The 23,553-nt window shown below is 41.2% G+C and overlaps 1 protein-coding gene and 1 long non-coding RNA gene across 2 annotated transcripts; one reads left to right on the forward strand and one right to left on the reverse strand.

The window, feature by feature from the left end:
* Nucleotides 1-2,586: 2,586 nt before the first annotated feature.
* On the reverse strand, nucleotides 2,587-4,944 carry LOC114594322 (uncharacterized). The gene is made up of 2 exons (XR_013392206.1): nucleotides 4,839-4,944; nucleotides 2,587-3,805 (listed from the first exon to the last, which is right to left on the reverse strand). It is a non-coding gene; the product is annotated as an uncharacterized LOC114594322 (long non-coding RNA).
* A 50-nt stretch (nucleotides 4,945-4,994) lies between these two features.
* C3H6orf118 (chromosome 3 C6orf118 homolog) lies at nucleotides 4,995-22,516 on the forward strand. The gene is made up of 10 exons (XM_028723864.2): nucleotides 4,995-5,058; nucleotides 7,254-7,958; nucleotides 10,503-10,625; nucleotides 11,461-11,520; nucleotides 12,491-12,615; nucleotides 14,397-14,455; nucleotides 14,744-14,931; nucleotides 16,382-16,435; nucleotides 17,695-17,756; nucleotides 21,466-22,516. Exons 2-10 carry the CDS (start codon nucleotides 7,269-7,271, stop codon nucleotides 21,560-21,562), a joined length of 1,458 nt encoding a protein of 485 aa, XP_028579697.2. The 5' UTR covers nucleotides 4,995-5,058; nucleotides 7,254-7,268; the 3' UTR covers nucleotides 21,563-22,516.
* The last annotated feature ends 1,037 nt before the right edge of the window (nucleotides 22,517-23,553 follow it).

Below are 23,553 nucleotides of genomic sequence, written 5' to 3' on the forward strand. Positions count from 1 at the left end.
TGTGCCTCTGATAAGTAGATATGTAGTTGTCCTGTAAGGTCCTAAGAGGCCTTCCTGTCAACGTTAGTAAGAGTAATGGGCTTAAATTTCAAATTTGGCAACAGAAATCTGCCAGGTATTTAAATTTATATTTTAGCAAGTATTAGAGACAAGTCTCCAAATCCCAACTAATCCACAAAAAAACAGGACCTTCCAGACAAAAGTTTTCATGGTACCATCACAGTAAATGAAGCTAGGTTTTGTGTTGCTCACTTGTACTGTGTGCGTTCTGTTCTGCCCTTCCATTTGAATTCCCAAACAACAGAGAGTTTTTAAAAAACAAAACAAAAAACAAAAACAAAAAACACCCTCCTTAGTATTGTAAGCAGGTTGCCTTCTTAACCAGAGAGTGATTTGGAAACCCTTGCACTTGAATACTGTGAATGAAGGTCTGTACTAACTTGGGCCCCTATTCTGCAAATAATTACATTATGTGAAGTTAGTGTATACTTCTTTGCAGAATTGAGTTTCAGACCTAGTGCAAACATTTTAACCTTAATAGGCATGTAGGATGTATAAATAAGCCATTGAGTTTAATCCTCACTCCTCTGACCTCAACAAGTTCTGTTGTTAACTTGAATGAATTTTGAGCTAGTATATCCTTTTCTTTTCCCTTTATCTTACACTGTTCTCTCAAATCTCCCAGGTGTGTAAAGTCTATGAGTGGTGAGGGAGCAAGATTGCACTTTCCTATGGGCCTGGCTGCCATTTATGTACTGTATGTAACATTTAAATGACTGTACATAAAATGTCCACCACGTATAGGCCTGATCTGCACAAATCACATGCTGTGTGTGGGGGGGTGTGTGTGTGACTGTGGAATGGCCATGTCCATGTTGGCCTGCTTACTTTTGTGGCCATGTGCACCACTGCAATGCAACCCTTCTAGGCATGGCCAACAGGAAATGCAGCTCTCAAGAGTCACCGCCCCTGATTTAAGACATGCATGTGAAGAAGCTGTAGGGGACACTTTACTAGTGCTTTTTCTATTGCTGCTTAGATGTATCCTCAACAGTGTGACAATGAAATGAAAGGTACTGTGAGAATATCTTTATGCAGGTTGATATCTGTGAGATGGTCTAATAACCCTGAAAAGAACTGGTGTGCCAAGTTCATTACTTGACAATAGAATCACATGCTACAATGTTCGAAGTACTTTTTTGTTGCTGCTGTTGCTGGTGCAAAACTTTAAATATAGCACAATCAGTAAGAGTGAACCCTTGCCGTTATGGAGGACTGTTAGAAGCAGACTTCGTTCTCACCAATGCCCTGTACAGAATAAACTACTCTTTTTACAGTTCACATACATAGATCCTATGGTAGATTTGAGGCAATGTTGCTTTAGCATAATATCTGTTAGTTTTATCTGACTAATAGACAGTGCTGACTTTTTCATTGTTGTTCAACATTTTGTACAGACTGTACTGTCAGTACATTGTTCACAATGCTGCATTAGCCCAAAAATATTTATCTTTCCCCCCCCAATCAAATGGGTCTCCAAAAAGATTTGCCTTAACAGCAAATACTGTTACAAGTTTGTATGTAAATGTGCACTATCTGGTCAGAAATATAATTACAGAAATATGTTTGAGCCTTTGTCTTACACAAAACATTTAAATTTAAATCTGTGCTTTGGCAGGTCTTTTTAAAGACCCAGTTTGTTGAATGGATCCAATTGACTTCACTGCCCTAAGGGTAAAGGTCTTCTGCTGATTCACTTTAATCATTCTTATAATCATATATGGGCATTGCTGCCCAGCAGAACCGAGTCCCTGTTAAAGAAAGAACATAACCTAATATGATCAGATTTTTTTCATTTGGACAACTGCATTTATGTGTCTATGTATGTCTTACATATTTTTTCTGATTAATGCAAAGCATTCCTATGCACAGTATGCACGCACACACCCTAGAAAAATGACAGAGTTAGTAATGCAAGAAACAGTTCCAGATATGTGATATTTTAATTTTTTTTAATTGCCAAATATTCAGACTTCAGGCTGGTTCACACTGTAGTGGCAATGGTACATATGGTGCAGCTTGATATCTATGCACCCGATGACCATGTTAGGAGTTGTTTGGTATGTGTGGGCACTACACAAACCATCTGCAAGTGAGGGCAACCTATTTCCATAATGATGACTCACATTTGAAAGGAGGGGTTATTGGTTTGTTTTTGTTCGTGTCTATTACGTATTTTGTGTTTTTTTCCTGTATTTTTAAGTTGTGAACTGCCCTGAGATCTACGGATGAAGAGCAGTATACAAATTTAATAAATTATTATTATTATTATTATTATTATTATGGAAATAGGTTGCACTCACATACGCAGTGATTCCATGGATGGCAGAATCGCAGGCTGCCTGCAGATGATCAGCAGATGCACTTTACTCTTGTCTGCCATTGGCACTGAAATTTTTTAACTTATGGTTTAGGTATATATACATATATCTATCCTTTTATGTTCTATCCCTTCCTCCACAGCAACTTTTAACCAGAATTGAGTTGTATTCCTTTTTACAATATAAAAGAGTCTCAGAAGTTAGGTAGATTGAAGTCATTTAATGTTCTTGGCAGTATTACGTAACTGCTATCTTTTTACAGTGTAAAATTTACATGCTTATATTAAGTACATACATAGCCTTCCATCACCTGGGATTTTGTTGCAAGTAGGCGTGTTTTTGGGTCACATGGCATTGTCCCAGTCCAAACTTCAGCCTGCAAGTAGATGCTTGCTCGTCATTTGTGTCACATTTGGAGCCACCCTGAATCATTTCGCCTAAATAAAAGTTGAAGGAGGCCGCAAGCTGTTAACCTTTTGTGGAAGAAGTTAGAGGAAAAAGGGTTACAGAGGCCACAAATGCAAATGGATGGTGCAGTGGATGACATAATGGGGCAGGGCTGAGGAGCTGCCCCTCCCCACACCAATGTCACTGCAGCTTACATGGTTGACGCTGGGGGAGCACAGCGGTTGTGCCAATGGAGTCGATTGTGAAGCACATAATTTGACAAAATTCTGTATTCTCTGGTTTGTGTTAACGGGTCGGCAAGTCACTTGCTCAGTCAGTGCTAAAGCTATATAGAATATGTAAGGCATTTGTTTTCATAAAAAAGTAGATGACCTGTAAGGCTCCACGTGGTTCTGGCAAGTTTTAAAAGCACTGTGATGAAGTCCCCATGTTGTGCAATGTGTAAGGCAACTACGTTTGTTCTGAGGACAACAGTTCATTCTCTCTAAATTGGCATTAGGAGACACAGAATATAGTTCTAATATAACCAATCAAAGGCAAACCAGAGTAATTTTCATTGTTTGCTGACCAAAAAACTGTGCTTGATTGTAATATGGGAGTGTATTCCATACATTGGGTACGGGTGGCACTGTGGGTTAGACCACAGAGCCTAGGGCTTGCCGATCAGAAGGTTGGTGGTTCAAATCTCCACAATGGGGTGAGCTCCCGTTGCTCAATTCCTGCTCCTGCCCACCTAGCAGTTCGAAAGTACGTCAAAGTGCACGTAGATAAATAGGTACCGCTCCGGAGGGAAGGTAAACAGCATTTCCGCACGCTGCTCTGGTTCGCCAGAAGCGGCTTAGTCATGCTGGCCACATGACCCGGCCAATCAAGCAAGATGAGCGCCGCAACCCCAGAGTCATCCGCGACTGGACCTAATGGTCAGGGGTACCTTTACCTTTACCTTTTACTCCATACATTAATAAAGTAACTGGTTTGTAGATTTAGATCCATGTATTTCCAGGTTCTGGTGGGTTCTGGGAAGAAAAAAAACTTCAGAGGCAACACTATCCAATTTTATTATATCTAAGGAGTTCAGGTGGGATGTTATGTATAATGCTGAGGAAACTTTGTAAAAAATATGCAAGTGCAATAATTTAAATAGGTCTTAACTTTGCATCTATGAATTATAAATACTGTATATGGTATGTAATATTTTCATGTATTCATTTGCAGTCTTTGTATTTAAACGATCTCAAATCTTTACAATTATGTTTGTACAATAGAACATAAATGGTTTATTATGGTCTAGATAAGTTGTAAATAAGTCTGCAAAACCAAACAGCCAGAACATATGCATATCTGGAGTCCTATAGTGAATCCTATTTCTGCTTTAACAGCTGGCTGTAATGCAGCAAGGCATCTTCTGTGGATATGTAATTATACATATAAATATATGTATGATACATTAAATATTTAGAATTGTTCATAATTTTAATTGAATTATACAGACATATACATATATACATGTTGTGAATATTACTGAATACAGAGATTTTTTTAAAAAAAGCATCTTGTGTTCATTTTTATTACAATTTCTGGGGAGAAGTGGGAACAGAAACCTCTGCTCAGTTTGTGTAGTCTCCCTCTCTATGTGTCTATAGGGGGAGCTGCATAAATAGTTCAATAAGGGTGCATAATCGAACTCACTTTTCTTGCTAATTTGAGAGGACTGCTGTATGATGTTAAGCGCACAGAAGCATTTTTGTGTTTTCAAAAAATCCAGCATTAGTTTTGTTCTGATTGTTGATCGTAACAATATAAGCAGCTTGGAAACTCTTCTTTCTGCTGCTGTGGCATTTTTTGGCTCTTTTGACCACCATCCTGCCTCTCATTCATCTCTACCTTACTTTGCACCACACCTTAAAGTTACTGTGTTTGATGCACACATATTGTATATTATGAATTCAGAACTTGAAAAAACTACCGCAGGCAATCCTATCTTGGAAAGTTTGCTATATTCAACACTTTTCAACCAGCTATCCTTTCAAACAAAGAAGTTGGACTCACCATTAAGAAGTTGAAATATCCTCTGTTGCAAATAGAGATTATCTCGTGGAATATCCAGGAACTGGGATTTTGCTTCTGATCAGGCCTGGTCACGCATGCATTGTTGTTTAACAAGCACAGGCAGTTTAAATAGAACTTGGAATGTTAGACTGGTTTCCTTGGGAACGAACCAGCATAAAAGCAGCAGTTAACGTCTTATACTTTGTGGAGTTTGTGAAATGTAAGTTAGTGCGCAGTTTAAATGCATTTTAGTAATCGGGTTTGTTAGATAATTGTTGGGAGTCCCCCCCCCCCCCCCGTTTTGAACAAGTAAGGAATTGTGTTGAATGAGTAAACAGTAAAAGCAAGATGCCACAAAAAAACAACACATATCTTGCTTACTTGAAGCTGGAATTTCTTGAAAGACTGCTACTTGTTAATTTATTTTTCTTCCATTATATTTAAATAAAAAAAATAAGTTTCTTGCACTTAGCCATGCTGGTGTATTTTAAGGTACCGGTAATTTCTTACAAGATGACCCAAGCAATAAATGTGTAGTGTTTTGCTATGTTTTGAACCTCTGCTGCTTTCTAAGTGATTGAAAAGTGTTTATTGGTAGGAAACTCAGAAATCATGTCGAAGCTCAGAATTCCAACATAAGCTCAGAATTCCAACATAACATGTGGCGGCCACATGGACCAAAAGAGAGCGGGTGGCGCTGTGGTCTAAACCACTGAGCCTCTTGGGCTTGCCAATCGGAAGGTTGACGGTTCAAATTTGTGTGACAGGGTGAGCTCCTGTTGCTCTGTCCTGGCTCCTGCCAACCTAGCAGTTCAAAAGCATACCAATGCGAGTAGCTAAATGCAGTAGGTACCGCTGTGGCGGGAAGGTAAACGGCGTTTCCGTGCGCTTTAGTTTCCATCACAGTGCCCCGTTGCGCCAGAAGCGGTTTAGTCATGCTGGCCACATGACCCGTAAAGCTGTCTGTGGACAATCGCCGGCTCCCTCAGCCTGAAGTGAGATGAGCGCTGCATCCCATAGTCACCTTTGACTGGACTTAACCATCCAGAGGTCGTTTTTTAATTTTTTTACCTTTGCACATGGACCATTTCTCAACCAATCCTTGGCCAAGAGGGAAAGGATCATCTATGCAGTGTCTGGAGGCAATGGAGATCATGATCTAAGCAGAAAAGGAACTTTGGTCTTTCCACTGTGGAACACTTCAAGCCACAACACACAGGATGGGCAGGCAGACCCTGTACCAGACAGTGGGTGCTATTTAGGGATCTAGCAGGCTGACTATAGGATATGATGGGTACACATCCCCACCCTTCCACTTAGAATAAGTAATAATATTTTTATTATTTATACCCCACTGATTTGGCTGGCTATAAAGACTTTTAGAAGACATCTGAAGGCAGCCCTGCATCAGGGAAGATTTTAATGTTTGACATTTTATTATGCTTTTATATGTGCTGGAAGCTGTCCAAAGTGGCTGGGGAAACCCAGCCAGATGTGTGGGGTATAAATAATAAAGTTGTTGTTGTTGTTGTTGTTGTTGTCATTTCCATTAAATCCTATAACTTGATCCAGCCTTCATTCCCAAGGTGGATGTTATTTCCCACATAGCACAAGTAGTGATTCTTCATTTTGCCCAAACACCCTACACCTTGAGAAATGCAAGTAGCATAGCTGGCATGTTAGTCTGAAATTTAAACAAAAGGCATTCATTTGTCTTTGCTTTTTTCAAGTAGCCCTTCTTTGAATAATAACAAAAATCTAGCTTTACCACCTGAAAGTGCATTTGGATGCATGTCATCCTACTGGTCCCTAGTAAAATAGCCATCTTAGCAGGACAGGCTTAAGGACATATACAAACCATTCATGCGGTTCTTATGACATGTATTCACTAAATGCAATAGCTCTCTGCAGATGACAATATAGATAGAATAAACACATGGAAAGTGGGGCAACCATTGGCCATATCTCAAACGTCTGTGTTCATACAAAGCTGTATATGGATCCTATGTGTACAACAGATCCTACGGGTACAACTTATATGCAAGCAACCTGTACTCTGCATTTTTGTTTTTATGTACATAGACTCTGTGCACAGGTTTGGCCAGTGAGCGAAAACCTTTCTTCTCACACTCATTCTGACTGCATTTCTGCCTATATAGTCCAGTGTGACAAACAGTCCTATGGAGAATGAATTGGGGAAGAGAGGTGCAAAATAAAGGGAGCGTTTGATTTGGCTGGGAACGGTGCTATTTTCCTAAAGGAGAGGCATTATGGTGTGGTGGGGTTGGGTCAACTGCATCCAGATATCCAGTGTGAACCAAAGTACTTCTAGAACTCTTGACGGAAGACAAGAGACACCAAGATGAATGTTTCGCTTTCTTTTGCTTGACTTGACCATTCTGTTTGTATGCACAGCGGTGAACATTCCTCATGGCAGGCGAGAACCAAAAAAGCAGTCTCAAGGACCTCTTAGACAGAATGGAAAAGGCCCACAAAGCTGACATTCAGCTTTACACTTCTGGCCACTTGAACCATGACAAGCTTTACAAGCCCCAGCAATGGATCAAGAACAACTTTTGGGAAAGTGCCAAAAAATCTGCACTAATTCTCACAAAAAGAACCAATTTCACAACACCCAGTGTGGTATCCAGAAAGACACAAGCTACCTTGAGCAGCTTTGTGGACTCAACACCCACACCCACCCGTGCCAAATCTGCTTCTCAGTCATGTTTTCAACCTCGGGCATTCAAGGCCAGCTACAGATCTCCAGTGAGCACTTCCCTCAATTCCACATCTTTCAAACAGCAAAGAAAGAAGGATGCTGAGGAGGCAAAGGAGGAACTGGCCATTTTTCAAGAGCAACTTATTAGGGAAGAGCTGGAGGTTCCAGAGATGAGAACGTTGAAATACAAACCGACAATCAACAGTCGGCTTTGTGCCATGGAGGAGACGAAAGATGAATACCAATTCTTTCCTTCTTACTTGGCTGGTGTGACCAGAACGGACCAGTTTCGCAAGTTCATGCAGTTTCAGAAGGATGTGATCGCAAAGCAAGATTTGCTGAAGAATGACTTTATTGGGAGCGATTCAGCAGAGCACCATGAAAGGACGTTGGCTCAGGTAAGTAAAGGGTAGTGTGGAATGAGAGAGGAACACAGTCTCCCAACACATGTAAAACTCTGGAAAAATGATAAGTGGGGGGGGGGGGATCAGTGTTGTGGGTAAGCCATGTATTCATCTTGAGATGATAATTGGTTGTCTATTAGAAGAGTGAGAAATATCACTAGGCCTCAGCTGGGTATTCAAGCTCTCAAACCTCTCATCTGTTAGAATGGGTTCAATTAACCAGCAGTGGTTGGTGGAGCAGGGTGGAGTGGGTTGGCCCTGCTCACCCGGCTTCCAAAGGTGGAGGTTGCTGAGGGTAACCAAGAGGACAAAGGTGACGGACAGACCCCACTGCTCTTTCCACACTACACTGACCCCACCACTTCCTCTACTCTCCCCCTCTTGGTTACTAGCAGTGATCTCCACATTGGGAAGCCAGTCTTGAGCAGTGCCACTCCACCCCACTCTGCACCACCAACCACTACTGCAGCCCACTTTCCCCCCAAATTCTGAATTAACCCTTCAGCTTTGTAGGAACCCAGTTTAACTAGATTGTCTGGAAATGCCAAAACTGCCACAAAATTCTGCTCAATATTGATCCAGAGCAGATTCCAACGTATAGTTAGCAGAGTAAAAACTTAAACATCTTGCAGGTTTCCCCAAAAATAGACCAGAGGCAATTGTATTTCATAGGACTAATTTAGCCAGCTAGCCCTAGTGATCATCTAATGTTTATTGGATGGATTTTCCCCTAAATTGATTTTTTTTATTTTTGAATTTATTGTTATTCACACTTTTATACTGTATTTTATGCTGTTTTTTGTTGTATCACAATTAAGTGTTTTAAATTTGTTGTTAGCTGCTCTGAGCCCGGTTTTCTGAACAAAGAAGGGCAGGGTATAAATAAAAAAATATTATTTATTATTATTACTATCTAGCAGAGCTTTACTGCTACCAAAGGCAAATGAGCATAATGGTCACAAACCCAATACATTCCGGATCAGCACTGTCCATAAGAAGTCCAATTGCTGCAGACTTGACTTAAACTTACAATAACTTATAGTAAGACTAAACCTTAACACTATATACAGAGCACCACACCAGAAGGAGAGATAGAAAGAGAAAGTGAAACCTAGGCTCCTTCTGACCTTACTATTATAATAATCATGACCTTAACAGACAAGATAACAGAACCAGTTTAAGCCAGCTGTACTTGGCTTCTCTGAAAGAGTGACCCAAACATCCTGAACCTTTTGCTTGTTTCTTTCACACGGAGAAGCTTCCAGAACCCTCTTGAATTAATTAGAATAGGAAAGATCTCTACACATCAGATCAATACTTTCTGTACCAAGAAATGTAAACTGACAAAAACTGCCGCAGACTGTGGATCAGGGCTTTAAAGGCCAAAACAACACTTTAAATTGCGCCCAGAAGCTAATACGTAGCCAACACAACCGGTATAGTATCAATGAATTATATTCTAATTCCCACAAGCATTCTAGTAGTTGCTTTCTAGCTCTTGTGGCAATCTGTCCTGACTCTCACCCAAAACACGAGGACAGAGTGAAGAGTTCTGGGCCCAGGCAGGAAGTTCAGAACAGAAAAGAAGCAATGAAGATGTCCCAATAAGTTTCCAATCCCTTCCTGCAAAACTTTCAAAGATGAGACATGGTACACTTAGCCGCAAGAGTATCTCACCTTATGAGAAGGCTGAGTTAGTAAACATCACCTGGGTGGGTGAGTCTGTTCCTACCTACAGAGGTGGAGTCTGGTCCTTGGTGGTGAGGCTCCATCTTCCCCTCCTGTTCAGCCTCTGCTTCCTCTGGCTCAGCCATCCTTGGTGGGTGATCAATACTGTCCTCAGCCCCAGTGAGGCTCTCCACTGAGCAGGAGGGCTAGAAGGGGAAGAACCTCTACCCCCAGTTCCCATGATTCACCCCTCCATCTGCTTTCTTCTCCTTAGCCTGAGCCTGCCAGTCCATGCCTGATCCTGACAGGGCCATGGGGCTTATGGACACATTCACTGTCTGCTAACATCTAAGGAGTCAGAATAGGTGGTTGAATGAGATGTTTAGTGTTGTTACTGACATTCCAGCAACTTTGTCCCTCCCTTGACTCCCAAAAAAGTTTGCAAAAATTGAGAAATTATACAAAGAAACAGTTTGCATAATTTAGGCAGCAGAATCCAGCCCTTCTTGGCTTTGAATTTGTATTGCCCAGGGCATGAAGGACTTTATTGGTTGTATTTTTTTTTAGAAAACAACAAGAACAACAACCATGGAGTATACACAGCAAGGGAGAAGTTGGGTTCCTGGAAGAAGTAACATGATATTTGGATACTACAGGATATAAATTGTACAAATGTTCTCTTCAGGAACTTGCTTGCCTTTCTATGAACCAAAACACCACCTGTGATAGGGCTTACAGCTCTTCCCTATTTGGAAGAGAAACTGGTTCGGAAGTGCTTGGGATCTGACTGTCTGAAATTTATATTTGGCCTGCATGCCAAAGGGATCAGATCTGAATAAACCTTATGAATTTCCTTCTCTTCCTTTCCAGGCGCTTCGGAATATCTGCGACTGCAGCCGGCCTCATTTCAACCGGTTGCAGGCTGTTGGTGACGTTTTTGAAGATATCTGCAACAGTTCTTTGATATTTGGTGACATGCTGAAGGAAGTGAAAGTATGTGCTGTTCCTAACATTTAAGAAGGGATATCCTGAGCCCCGGGCGGCTTGCTTTGGCACCTGTGATACCTTTAACACCTAATTCATTTTCAACTAACAGTTGCTTAGTTAACAACGTCATTGTGGCTCTATGTAGCTCACACAACCTCTCAATCACAACACAGGATACAAAGGGACATTTGTACAAAGTTATGCTATGAAGGATGTGCATGTTTTCTCTAGTAAATGTGCTGGAAATTCCCCCCTTCTCTAAAAGAAAAGAAAAAAAGAAAAGAAAAGAAAGCCCAATTTTGGACAATTTATGAAAAAAGAAACTGCATTTGTGAATTATCAAAGGGAAGGGAAAATTTCAGTGAAATTCTCATTGGTGGCTGCAGGTTTTTTTATTGTGTTTAACCTGCTTTCAATGTGGCCAATGGGTTTCATGAGTGCCCATTCATTCTATAAATAATATTTGGGGCGGTCTGCCTTCTGCAGCCTCCCTGAATTCTCACACTTCCTGAAAACTGCATGACCTCATCAGCTGGGCTTTTCTTGAAGTGCAGGAAGGCAAGGAGGGCTGCCTAACATACTAATAGTCATTGTCACATAGAATAAGTGGTAGTTCCCAAATAAAATGTACAAACTAAAATTCTGGGTATCCTTTGCAGTTGACCACTAGCTTATCAAGTTCTTTCGCATCTTATAGGAAATTTTAAGTGTATTTGAAGATCAGGAAGGAGTGAGATGTCCTGCCTTTCCAAAATCACTGTGTGGGAACAAAGAATATCTAAGTGCCATCTCTAAGCTATGTAGATATCTGATTGTCTAACTTTCTTGTTTGGCTTTACAGACTGAATATGAACTCTACATGCTGATCCTGCTGGAATCTCTCCCTACAATGCAGTACAGAGTAAAAAAATCATTGTTTGTTTTTCAATATAATGCAATGTATGAATCCGTCTGGGTCTGTCCCAGTGCTCCTTTGTTGTAAACGTAATGGATGGCACTTTCTGCCATCCACACTTCACATAACATGTGTCCCCAGTTTCAGGCAGCACAGAACTCAAGCGTCCCTTACATCTAATGGTATAGCTGGGCTAGCCTTCTGTGTGTGCTCTATTAGGCCTCCTTAGCACTTGCAGTAGAATGACCTTAATTTATTTTATTTATTAAACTTGTATACCACCCTGTACCCATAGATTTCAGAGTGGTTCACAACATTAACTTCAGTATGTGTGTGTGTGTGTATAATACATAATAAAAATAAGAACAGAAACAAACCAATAATTTCCCCTTTCCACAGCATATTTGAAAGGGCATTGAATGTCAAACAGCCAAAGTCCTGCTTGAGAAGGAAAGTTTTTGCCTTGTGCTTAAATGTGTATAAAAAGCAGGCAAAGAGCTGAGTTAGATTTTTCTTCTAGGACGTTTCTAACACAGGGGAGCATTCTATCCCTCGCCTGTAGTTCAGATTACAGATTACTCATTCTGCTGTAAGTTTGGATCTGGCCTGTGTATTGTTGTCCCGTACTTGATGTTGCTCAGTATTTGTAATTGGCCTTTATGCAGCGACATGAATCATAGGCAGTGTACACACCACACATTTAAAGCAGCCCCCTCCCCGAATTCTTATAACCATAATTGTAAAAGGGCTGCTGGGAATTGTAGCTCAGAGAAGGGCAAAACTACAGTTCCCAGGATTCAGTAGTTTGTGTGTGTTAAATCTATGGTGTGTCAAATGTATGCACATAAACACAAACTCAAGATATGTTCTGTCACCCCAGTTAAGAAAAATAGCGCAAACCGGCTTTGCTCACAGCTATGCTTCCCTCCTGCTGGAATGTCCTAATGGCTGTCTTTGTCGTTCCACCACAATATAGACCTTGCAGAATGAAGTCAAAGGCATGGAGAAGAGGGCAGCGATGACTCATGAAATAGAAGAGAATAGGCAGGAGGTACAGGATCTTGTGCAGAAATCCAGACTGGCTTTAGCAAGAAACGAAGAGTAAGTTGTGTAAGTGTGAAATGTTTATACAACACACACACACAGAGCCTTAACCAGGGTAGCCAATATTCTTGTGGGTTTGGTAGGCACAGCACCAAGGCCTAGACATAGATTTTGCCAAATGAATTGGCCTGCAGGGATGTGGGTAGGTAATTCAATTGGCACTTACAGGTGAACATACCCAACCTGCACTTTCTGAAACAGGATGCGAAGAAAACTCATCCAACTTTTGAAATTTGCACTTCTCTGAATTTTGCGATGTGGTTCTTCAGCCACACAATGTGTTGTAATATGCATATACTAGGGTAAACGGATTGGTGAAACTAGCATATAAAAATACATATAATAAGGGGCCATGGCTAGGCAAAAATACATAGAGTTGTGTATGTGAGGAGACATTTGCATGAAAATGCTGCTTAATTTTCAAGAGGACCTTTTTATTATTAAAAATAATCAGAAACTGATGTGGAAATGTGCAGAACTGAATTTAAGGGTGGAAAAATGAAAAACAGAGAAACCAAAAATGGACAGATTTGCTTATATCCAGAGTTCCACACCTTCTGAATGTTCCATTATTGTCCTTCAATAATGCTATTAATGGGGCAGAAAGAAGTAACTGGTACAGACAGAGAGGTGTTTTTGGTGGTTGCTCCTGTTTCTGTCTTTCTTCTGTGGCTCAAAAAGTTTCACCCGTTTTACTTTCTTACTTATCACATCATAATCCACTTGGCACAGAACAAAATTTTTCGGCTGTGAATATATGTGGTGTCTTAGGCTCCAAGCCTGCACACACTTAGGCAGCTTAACCCCTATTCATGCCAATGGGATCTAAGTACATTTGTGCAGTGCAGTTCCAAAATTACTTACTCCCAGTTGCATTCAGTTCAACAGGACTTGTTCTCTAATAACAATGTTATGGACTTGCAGGCTTAATCTCTTGCCAAAAGTCCTGGAACTTATTGGCCCTTTTCCCAGTAAAAGCAGGATGTGAACAAAGTCTGTCATGCTTTCTGCTTCTCTGTTATATCCATGAATATTCATGCCCTCAGAATGATATCAACAGTATATTATTAAAAGTAACTTTGAAACCTTGAAGGAGACTTCTTGGTTGCCTGCACTAAAATCTCGTAGGGCTCTTAAAATGATTGTGTAGACACATCCCTGATGAATCAAGGAACTCACTTTACTATCCGGCATTGACAAATGTTCAGAGCTGTACATGTGGATTTACAAATTGTCCCATACGATAGAACTGGGGAAAAACTATGCATGTTGCTAACCCCAGAAATGAGCACCTGCAATTTGTAGGGCTGAGTGAAGCCAACCTAGTTTGATGTGCACTTATAATAACGTCAACCTTTGCAAGGAGTGCTTCCCCCCCCCTTTGTTTTGTTTGTCATTCATTCATTCACTGATATCCTGCCTTATGGCTTACGCCTGACACCCACAAAATAAAATACCCACAAAAGGTAAACATGGAAATGACTGGAGAATATGGCCCTTGTTGTTTATATTTGAGAAAAGGGCAATCAGGAGAATCTGATTGCTATCCAAGGGCTTCTGCCTTTCATTCATGCAGCTAATAAACTGGTGGGTGAGCAAACACACAGTGCACATTTGGAGTCATCTTGCATTTGGAGTAATCCTCATGTAAACACATTCAACAGGATCAGCTCTTCCACTTTTGCTTGGGTCTGGCGTATATTGTGCAAGTCTTAAAACACTGCCACTGCTGGACTGGAATGCATTAGAGGCTTCGTTTTCCTTCTTTTGCATTTCAGATTAAGAAATGAATTGGAAATGGAGCTGTGGATGAGCCAGTCTTATGAAAAAATGACAGGTGAGTGGTAGCTTTGCTTTGAACAATGGGACTGATGTGCTGGATGCTTTATGGATCGGACAGAAGAACTGTAAAATCAGTGGGCGTTGTCCAATGTTGCACTCTGAGTTTGACTAATATTGTGCCGTAGTTCTCTACAGTGTCAGGCTGCTGAGAGAGACATCCTGCTGAAGGAAAAGCTACTTCACTCCTTTTCTCTCCCCAACCTGTTTGGCTTTTGCCTTTGGATTGCAAGGTTGCAGCTGCAATGCTCCATTCCAAACCACCATCATGTTTTTGCACCTGCAGAAAAGGAACGGGAGGAGGCGTGCAAAGCACAGACTCCTGTCCTTTCCAACGCTGAGCTACTTGCATCCTTGCGATGCCAAGTTATCACGACATGGGAGGAAATCCAAGCAATGCAAAAAGAAATTAAGGAAACGATGGCCGTTGCTGGCATCGCCAACATCCGAGAAAAGACCGTGAAAGAATTAGAGGTAAGATCCAAGGGTATAATGAAAAGGTAGGTGGGGATATCACCATGTTCCATTCTGTTGAAGGTGGTATGCCTTAGTTTTATGTTCTGGGCTCTGTGATTCCGTGCAAGGTTGTGATCTTGCAAGTTTAGCCTGAAAACATGTGTTTGGGAGCTCTGTGAGCTCACACAGGTCAATTTGACTCACACAGGAGCACAGCTGGGAAGACACACACCCTGATTTCCAGCAGCAACAAGTTGGAGAGTGTTAAGTTGTGGGCGAACATATCAGACGACACAGCGATTCTTCCAAAGCAGCTCTTTATTTATAAGCTGGAACTGAACTGAACTGAGGAGCTCAGTCAGCCTGCTTATATAGAGCTCCACTAGAATGCAACAGTAACCATTTTCTGTAACTAGCCAATCACTGAACGTCACTTTCAATCCTTCATTTGCATACAAACTATCCAATCACTGAACGTCACTTTCGACCCTTCATTTGCATAACTATCTACAGTATCCTCCTGCTGGCCCAGGGTGAGAACTTCAGTACATAACAGAGAGTATGCAATTAAACACACACACACATCCACTAAAACATGCAGATTGTTAAAATAAGAACAGCACAGCATCAGTCCTTTCTTTAAGAAACAGCCACTTCCCAAAAGCCTGTTTGAACAAGAAAGTCTTCACCTGCCAGAAAATAACAAGGAGAGAGCCAGTATAACTTTTCTTGGAAGGGAGTGCCAAAGTCTGGGAGCAGCCACCAAGAAGGCCCTCTCCCGTGGCCCTACCAAGCGTACCTTGGTTAAGGTTAACCACAGCTTAGGGTTTGGATGTACTGCTAAACTGTGGCTAGCTGAAATCAGAAGCAAAAGTGAAGCAAAAGTTTACAATCTTCTCATTGGAGGGAGAAACTCGCAAACAAAATGAACTGTGTCAATATTTCAGGGCATTCTAGTAAAGGAACAATGGCTAGGAACAGTGAATGAATCCATGACAAAGGAAAGGGGATGATCATCTCTTTTTGTTTTGTTTTTTACACACTTTACATATATCTGAGCAGATATCAATGTATGTAGGTGGAAAACATGAGCTTCCTGTTATGTTATTTGAACAGTGACAAACTGCCCCTCAAGATTTTATTCGCCTCTTGTGCAATACCAAGCAAGATGCTAATACCAGCTCAGTCAGAGCTTAGCAGCGTCTCCCCACAATCCGGAAGGTCATTTTTTAAAAAAAGTGTAAGGGATTCTGGACAAACTTACAGGAAGCTTGAAAGTATAAAAAATGGTTTGAAAGTATTAAAAATGGGGGGGGGGTGTCCAATATTGAATTCGTAGTGCTGCTCTTTACTATTTGACATTCTTATGATTCTATAGGATTATGACTTTAGCAAAATATTACAGTCTTTACTGATCAAAAAAGATGGCAAGACATTTAAGAAGGTGCACATTTATGATTTTTTACAGGGTGAAGCATCAAAGCTCCAGGCATCTAACAAGTTTCTTAAAAGACAAATAGGAGTAAGTTTGATTCATTTTTAGTCAAATACATCCATTCAATACATCAAAAACTGCATCATTAGAAAAGGTACTTGCCCTAAGGCTACTAAATGTTTGGGAGAATGGTTTATCTGTCTGTCTGTTCTTTATGGGTTCAGATACCTCGTGAGATATCATAGTTTGGTGTGACTGATCCCAAGATGGAGGAGTGGGTTTTGGCCCATGTTTGGACACTACTGGGTGCCATTTTGAATCAGGATGGTGGACTGAAATATTCCAGACTACACTGCAGCAATCTGGGGTTTTGTCAGGGGGTGAGGCATTGGACAGGAAGAAGGAGAGGCAGGCAGACTCTACAAAGAGCAGTGTGGGACTTTTTGCTAAAGGGCTTTCAATCAGCCCATGCTGTGCTTTCTCACCAGGATAATTACATTATCCACTTATAAATTTCAGGCCGGGTACTTTTCACAAGTCTGCTATATATTTTCTGCCCACTATGCATTTGGACAACGCTTAACTAGCATGATACTTCCTGAAACAAAAAACAAACAAAACAGATTTCTATCTATGTTTAGATACAGTTGGATGCCATTTTGAATCAAGATGGCAAGCTGAACTTTCCAATACTGCACTGATTTTAACCACTGAGTTCAAAACTTTTTTGGTTTCTTAGAATTCCCGAGCTGTGCCATGTGCAGAGCTGATACCACCAACATTTACATATATAGACATATATATATGGCACCAGGGACGCGGACTTATAAAAAATATTGGGGGGGCCCGGGAAAGCTCATGAATAATAAATAAGCTCATGAATATGCAAATAAAGTGGCGCCGCCTCCTCGTGAGCGAATAGGGGAGAGCGTGCTGCGCCTATTAATCAGCTCCAAAGGAAATTGGGTGGAGCTTTTGCTCGGGAGGGAGGGCAGGAGGCATGCAGCCCGCCCCTCCCTGTGCATTTTGGGCTGGGGGAGGGGCGGCGATGGCGCTCTGCTGGAGGGGCGCCGGAGATTATTGGGGGGGCGGAGCCCCCCCAAACGAATTTTTGAGGGGGCTCGGGCCCCCTCAAGCCCCATGGAGTCGGCGCCTATGTATGGCACTCATTTCATCAGTCAGCATCATTAAGTCACATATATAAATATCTATAAGTTCTATATGTAAACAAATAGCTATGAATAAACATTATATATCTGTATCAGTCATCTGTGAATTGCATGGATGTATATTATATCAACCAATTTTTTTCGAGTAAAAAATCTGTCTCATTTTGTGTTTCTCAGGATGCTGAACAGACAATCACAAGTGCATTACAGAGGCAGAAGTTTAGTGAGAAAAGCCAGCGGTGAGTCTGAACATTCTAATAATAAACTAGGCGAGGCTTAAATTGTGCCTGAGCTCACTCAGAGTCAGAGTAACCTAGGGCTTAACTATGGAGTGCATTCAGCAAGAGCAGATGAGAGTGACCCTGAACAACTGCATTTCTCTCATTACTGAGTAAATGTAGAGTCCCCCCACATCAGGCATTGGAAAAAAGGTCCCTGGATAAGAAGGGGGTGCTTCCACATAAATCTGAGTTCCATAAATAAATCCGAGTTCCACATAAATCCGAGTTTTTTATACTACCTGCCACAGATTGGTTATGGAATCCCCCTTACATTATATTTATATCGTGTACATGCGCACAAAAACATCAAGCAAGGCTGCAGTCTTCTGGACACTTATCTGGAAATAAGTCCCCTTGAACTCTGTGGAGTTTACTTTGAGTTACACCTACATAGGGACATGTGCCATGTTAGGGAATGTAAGGAGAGCATGCATGATGTATTCAGTCAAGGGACTTGTGCCATGAAGAATCGGCCATACACTTTTGAGTGTCAGCCACCCAAACTGCAGCAAACAATCACTGTTTGTGACAATCTGTGGTGATGACCCTATGAAAGGCCTTATACCAACATAACTGATTCCTCCACAGTTGTGAGGTGAACAAACAGTAGCTCTCTCTGGGACAACTGGTGTGAGAGCTTTTGGTAAGTGCAAAAAAACAAAAAACTAAAACAACAAAAAACTATCAGAGGATGGTCACCAAAAGATTATTTCTAGCCAAACTTCCATTCATCCATTTGTTAGTCACTAATAGTCAGTGAAGGGATTTTGTAAAGATGGAGAAAAACATGTGCTGTTATTCAGCACCATGAAGAGAAAAGCTAAGCCTGCTCTGCCTTGATGACATCGGAAAAGGGAAATGCAGAAGGATATGAACAGCTCATTTTCCTGCAAGAATAATGAAATTTGTTATGTCAGAAGTTAAAAAACCCAAACCAAACCACAGTGGTGTTATTTTAAAATCATTGAAATATGGCTATCCTAGAGGTTATTGGCAATAAAATATTAAGGCAATTAGCAGCTGATAATAGTGGGATACAAGGTTAATTAGTCTCTTTTATAGGCTGTTAATTATTAAAAGTAATTAGCCGGGAGACAGTTAAAGAAATGCCCTTACTAAATATTTTTTAATGTGTTAAACTTTTAAGACGATTTCCAATTTTGCTCCCAGTGAAAGTGCGCTTTCAGATTCCTTTAAATTGTACCATGCCTTGGAGATATTTGCATAATAAGACAGTTTATAAATGAGGGTGCTCCCAAATTTTGCCCTCCTTTTATTATGATTCTCATTTTGGGAGCTGGCGTCAGTCTCCTTCATTATAGATTAGGGAATTTGAAAGGCTGTGAGGAGCCTGAGAATCAAAGTCTGTCTGGGAGGCATAATTGAAGGAGGGCGTCTAATTGCGTGAAGTCAGAACTGGATCATCTCTCCCCCCCTCCTTGCCCTTAGTGCTCAGAAGCTTATTTAAATGGCATTAATTAGCGGCAAGGCACAGATTAATAACGAGACTATTCAGTCCCCAAAGGAGCAACTTCTTGGGTGCTGTGTGATGTTATCTGATGACTGAAGGCAAAATGTGTGACTAAGTCAATATTTACCTGCACACAATATACCCAGCTGGCTTAGCTCTTGTTACCAACTCTCCGTAATATAGAATCACACATAGCCCAACCCACCCATGAACCTAAGCAAGAACTAGAGGAACGACTCAGATGCATATCCAGATGTGCATTGGAATGAATGTGCATGCATGTATGGATACTGCCTGTCCACACTGAATTGCTTTCAGTAGCCCACACGTTTGAAACACACATCTCCAGCCATATTTTGATGCAGTGGGTTATGCATAAATCCTGTATCTTCATTGAAACTGGGACTAGATTAGGATATTAGAGTTGGAATGGACTACAGAGGAATATTCTTATATTTCTATTCACTCCCTAAATCAACATATGTAAGCTCGAATGTTGTTATTATTGCTGCTGCTGCTGTTAAATTTCTTTATCCTCCACTGTCCCTTTGAGATGTCCAAAGTAGTTTTCATTGGGGTCACATGCAATCCCTCATCCAGTGGCTCAGGGGACATACTAGACAGAGAAGAGGTGCATTGCAGAAAAGTCCCTGCTAACAAAAAAGCTCCTGAAGACTTTGTCAGCTTCAACCCAGGTAGGAGGAATTAGCACTTGTAGAAGATGAGCACCCTTGACCTCATCCAGGCATGCCATGTTTCTAAGCACAGTCTGTGCTTTAAAGCTCTGTGTCTAAACACTTTTTTTCTTTTATTTTTTTGCTCCAGCGCTTTCCCCATTGAAACCCACTCTTACCTACTCTTACCACTGAATCAGAGCAAATGACAACCCACAGAAAACCCAATTTTGCTGGTTGTTCCGATTCAGCTGTGGAAATCAGCGGGGAGCAGGGGAGCTGTCCAACCCAGAGCTTGAAAGTACAGATCTTTGCCTAGAAAGCAGAGACACTGAGTTCCACCCAGCATGGGGGGGGGGAGCTCGACGTGTGACATCACACATGTGATGCACACATGTGATGTCATGCGTGTCAGGAGGAGCCTGCGAGTCCTGATGAGGCCCACCACCACTGTGAGGGGGGACAATGAGGCTCGCCACCACTATGGAGAGGCCCAGCAAGCCTGCCACCATCGCAGGAAGGCCCAGCAAAACCAAGCCCCTCAAGATGGGGGGGGGGGGGGCTCAACTCCACCCAACATACTTGGGGGGGGGGATAGAGTTGGTGTGGGGCAAAAGGTAAGTATGGAGGAGCCCTAAGAGCCCAACTCCTAAACATGCTCTCACTATAAGGAGAACTCTCTGTATAGATGGCATCATGACAGGAACATTCTGGAACAGTCTTGGAGACCACAATAGACACAGAACATTGCTTCTCCACAGAACATTGCTTCATATCCTATGAAGTAAATGAATGAAAGAATTGATTTCTTATGAACACAGACCAGAAATACAGACATATACAGCAACAGAGAACAGGTAAATAGGTTAAAATTAAACCCTATAAGCTAGAACACGGTAAATAGTACAGATATAAAACAATCGAAATATGTACGATAAAACCTTAACCGCTAATTTAAAATATGTGTGCTAAGACATTGACCTTTGGGTTCATTCAGGGCTTTTCACCTTAATTGTATAGCAACAGCAGCAGCAGCACAGAATTTAGCCACTTTTGAGGTAATCTCTGGTTCCCTGTTCTCTATTAGAAATTTTAAGTTGTGGTCATCAGATCTGCTTGGGATTCGCTGCATGATTGGAGTGATAAATACTGAAAGTATATCTCTGTAATAATGGCAGTATAGTAGGACACGAATAACAGTTTCAACTTCCTTCCAACTGCATGAGCATATTCGCTCTGAAAATGGGAGGGCATTGAATCTGGCAAGGGTAAAAGATCTTCTAAATTTGAGTCTTTCTAGCTTAGATAAATGAACAGTTGACCATTTTTCCCTTGTAGATTGTCTAGTGCTAAATCAAGATGGAATAGTGAGAAGATGGGAGAGCAAATTACTCTTTCCCCACAACATTTCAGGCTACTCTTTAATAAAAAAGTAGAAAACAGTTTGGTGGGGTGCTTCAGCCAAATACTTGCCACAGTGGGTTTTAGCCACAAGTGTGTTGTTGTTTTCATTTGTTTTTAGGCATCTGTGGGGGATGGTGGAGGACTTCTTGACACCTGAAGGAACAGAAAGATGCTTTGTGCCACTAGAACAATCATCTTCTGATGATTCTTTGTGATAAGAATGAAACAGTACTGTGAAAAATGAATGATGAGAGATATTTGAACTTGTGCATTGTATGCTACTTGAAAAAACAAACATACCAGAAATATGTCTCTATTCTTTAGCATATGTGAACATGTATTATGACTCTATAAAATGCTAATTCGGTTTCCCATAGGTTGCTTCTTGTTCTGACAGAAAATTTCCCATCATACTTGAAGTTTGCTGTGGCAAATCTGGGTTCAGTTGCCATAAACAACTGAAAACTGATTAATTACTTTCCTTTACCCAAGAAGTAAAGTGAATGGCAGATAGATGATACAGCAGTTACAAAATATGTACTATTTTCTACTTCAAAATTAAGTCTAGAGTAATCTTTCAAACATTTCAGTGGAGTACTTGGATGGTTTGACTGTAAGGATATTTTCCACTGTGACTTTGATTTATTCCCCTTAAATGGCACATATAAAATCAATCCACTGACTGTGTCATTAAAATCACACACTAGCCCATCTTCTTCCAATACACGTTCTCAATCTTCCATACAATTAGGTTTACGTGTGATTTGATTTTGGAAATATTTATGTGCCCTCCTCCCCAACCACTGTACAATTATGTTTATGCTACTGCCATTGTTGCTGTTTTTAAAAAACCAGCTGGTGCAAAGGACCAATTTACTAATTCATGTGGCATAAGTCTCAAAGTAGTTTGTGCAATTTTTTGTTTACTGGAGAGTCTATCAGAAAAAAAGACTAGCTCACATCCATTACAATTTCTTTGATAACCTCCCAAATCCTTTGTACCATTATAGGATTCAATGTTTATTAGCTTCTTGGAGCAAATCATCCAAGACACTGCAATAGAGATGAACAATTCCTTTTCCTGATAGACCCCTCACAAAGAGCTCATTGCTTGAAATGCATTGTGATTTATTTGAACCACATTAATAAATTGGCCTCTCTTCCCTGTTGCCATTCTCTTTGTTTCCGCTTTGTAGTGCTCTCCTTTTGATACATTTTACTGTTTTGGTTACCTAGTCATAGCCTGTATACCAGCAATGGATATATAAAGATGAAGGCATTTTCCGCATTTGCAGTCTGATCAGAATTATTTGTGACATGCGCCTCTTTGGCTTCAAATGAGGTGTAAGGCTTGCCTTAGTTAATTCCACTTCCAGTGTGGAAATTTTAATAGAAAAAGAGCTTTTTGCTGTGCCCATAGGAACGGCGGGAAAAAAATTCATCAGGTCCAAAGCCCATATGGGAACTCATATTTGGGGGACCAAGGGCTCTGGGTGGGAGGAGGGAGAAGATGCTGTTATCAGTCAGTGAGTTGGTGTAAGACAGTGTTGGACAGCCTGCCTTTATCAGGTCCAAAGCCCTGCCTACACGGCCCAGCTAGGATTCAGATCAACAGATGGCAGGAAAGCCCACCAATCTCCAGTGACTGGCCTGGGAATTCCCCAATGGCCAACCACCTAACCTTGGCAATGCACCTGAGGGGAAGGAGCCTGGCATGATGGGCCACAACAGCTGTCCACCCTGTGACCAGGTAAGCAGTCATTATCATTCAGTGAGCTACTGTAAGAGTGTGTAGTATTAGCTACCACAGACTTAACTCTAATGATGCCATCATAGATGGAGGTGTACCTAAAAATGTAAGAGCCCTGCTGGGTTACCTAGCCCACATTCACACCATACATTTAAAGCCCTACGATAGCACTTTAAACAGTCACGTCTTCACCCAGAGAATTCTGGGAGCTGCAGTTTGCAAAGGGTACAAAAAGCAGTTAGGAGACCCCTCTCCCAGAGCTACATTTCGCAGTTCCTTGTGAAGAGGGGTTGATTATTAAACCACATATATATGATTTCATCTAAAATTGCTAGGCACTTTTCAAGAATTAGAAAACACGGGCTTCCTATCGAAATATAGATACTGTAGCCATCCGTTGCATGCCACGTCAATGGTACTGGCTTTCCCCAGAGATCCTGTAATTGCAGTTTGGTG

The sequence above is a fragment of the Podarcis muralis genome, chromosome 3, assembly GCF_964188315.1.
Source record: "Podarcis muralis chromosome 3, rPodMur119.hap1.1, whole genome shotgun sequence".
NCBI classification, from domain to species: Eukaryota; Metazoa; Chordata; class Lepidosauria; order Squamata; family Lacertidae; genus Podarcis; species Podarcis muralis.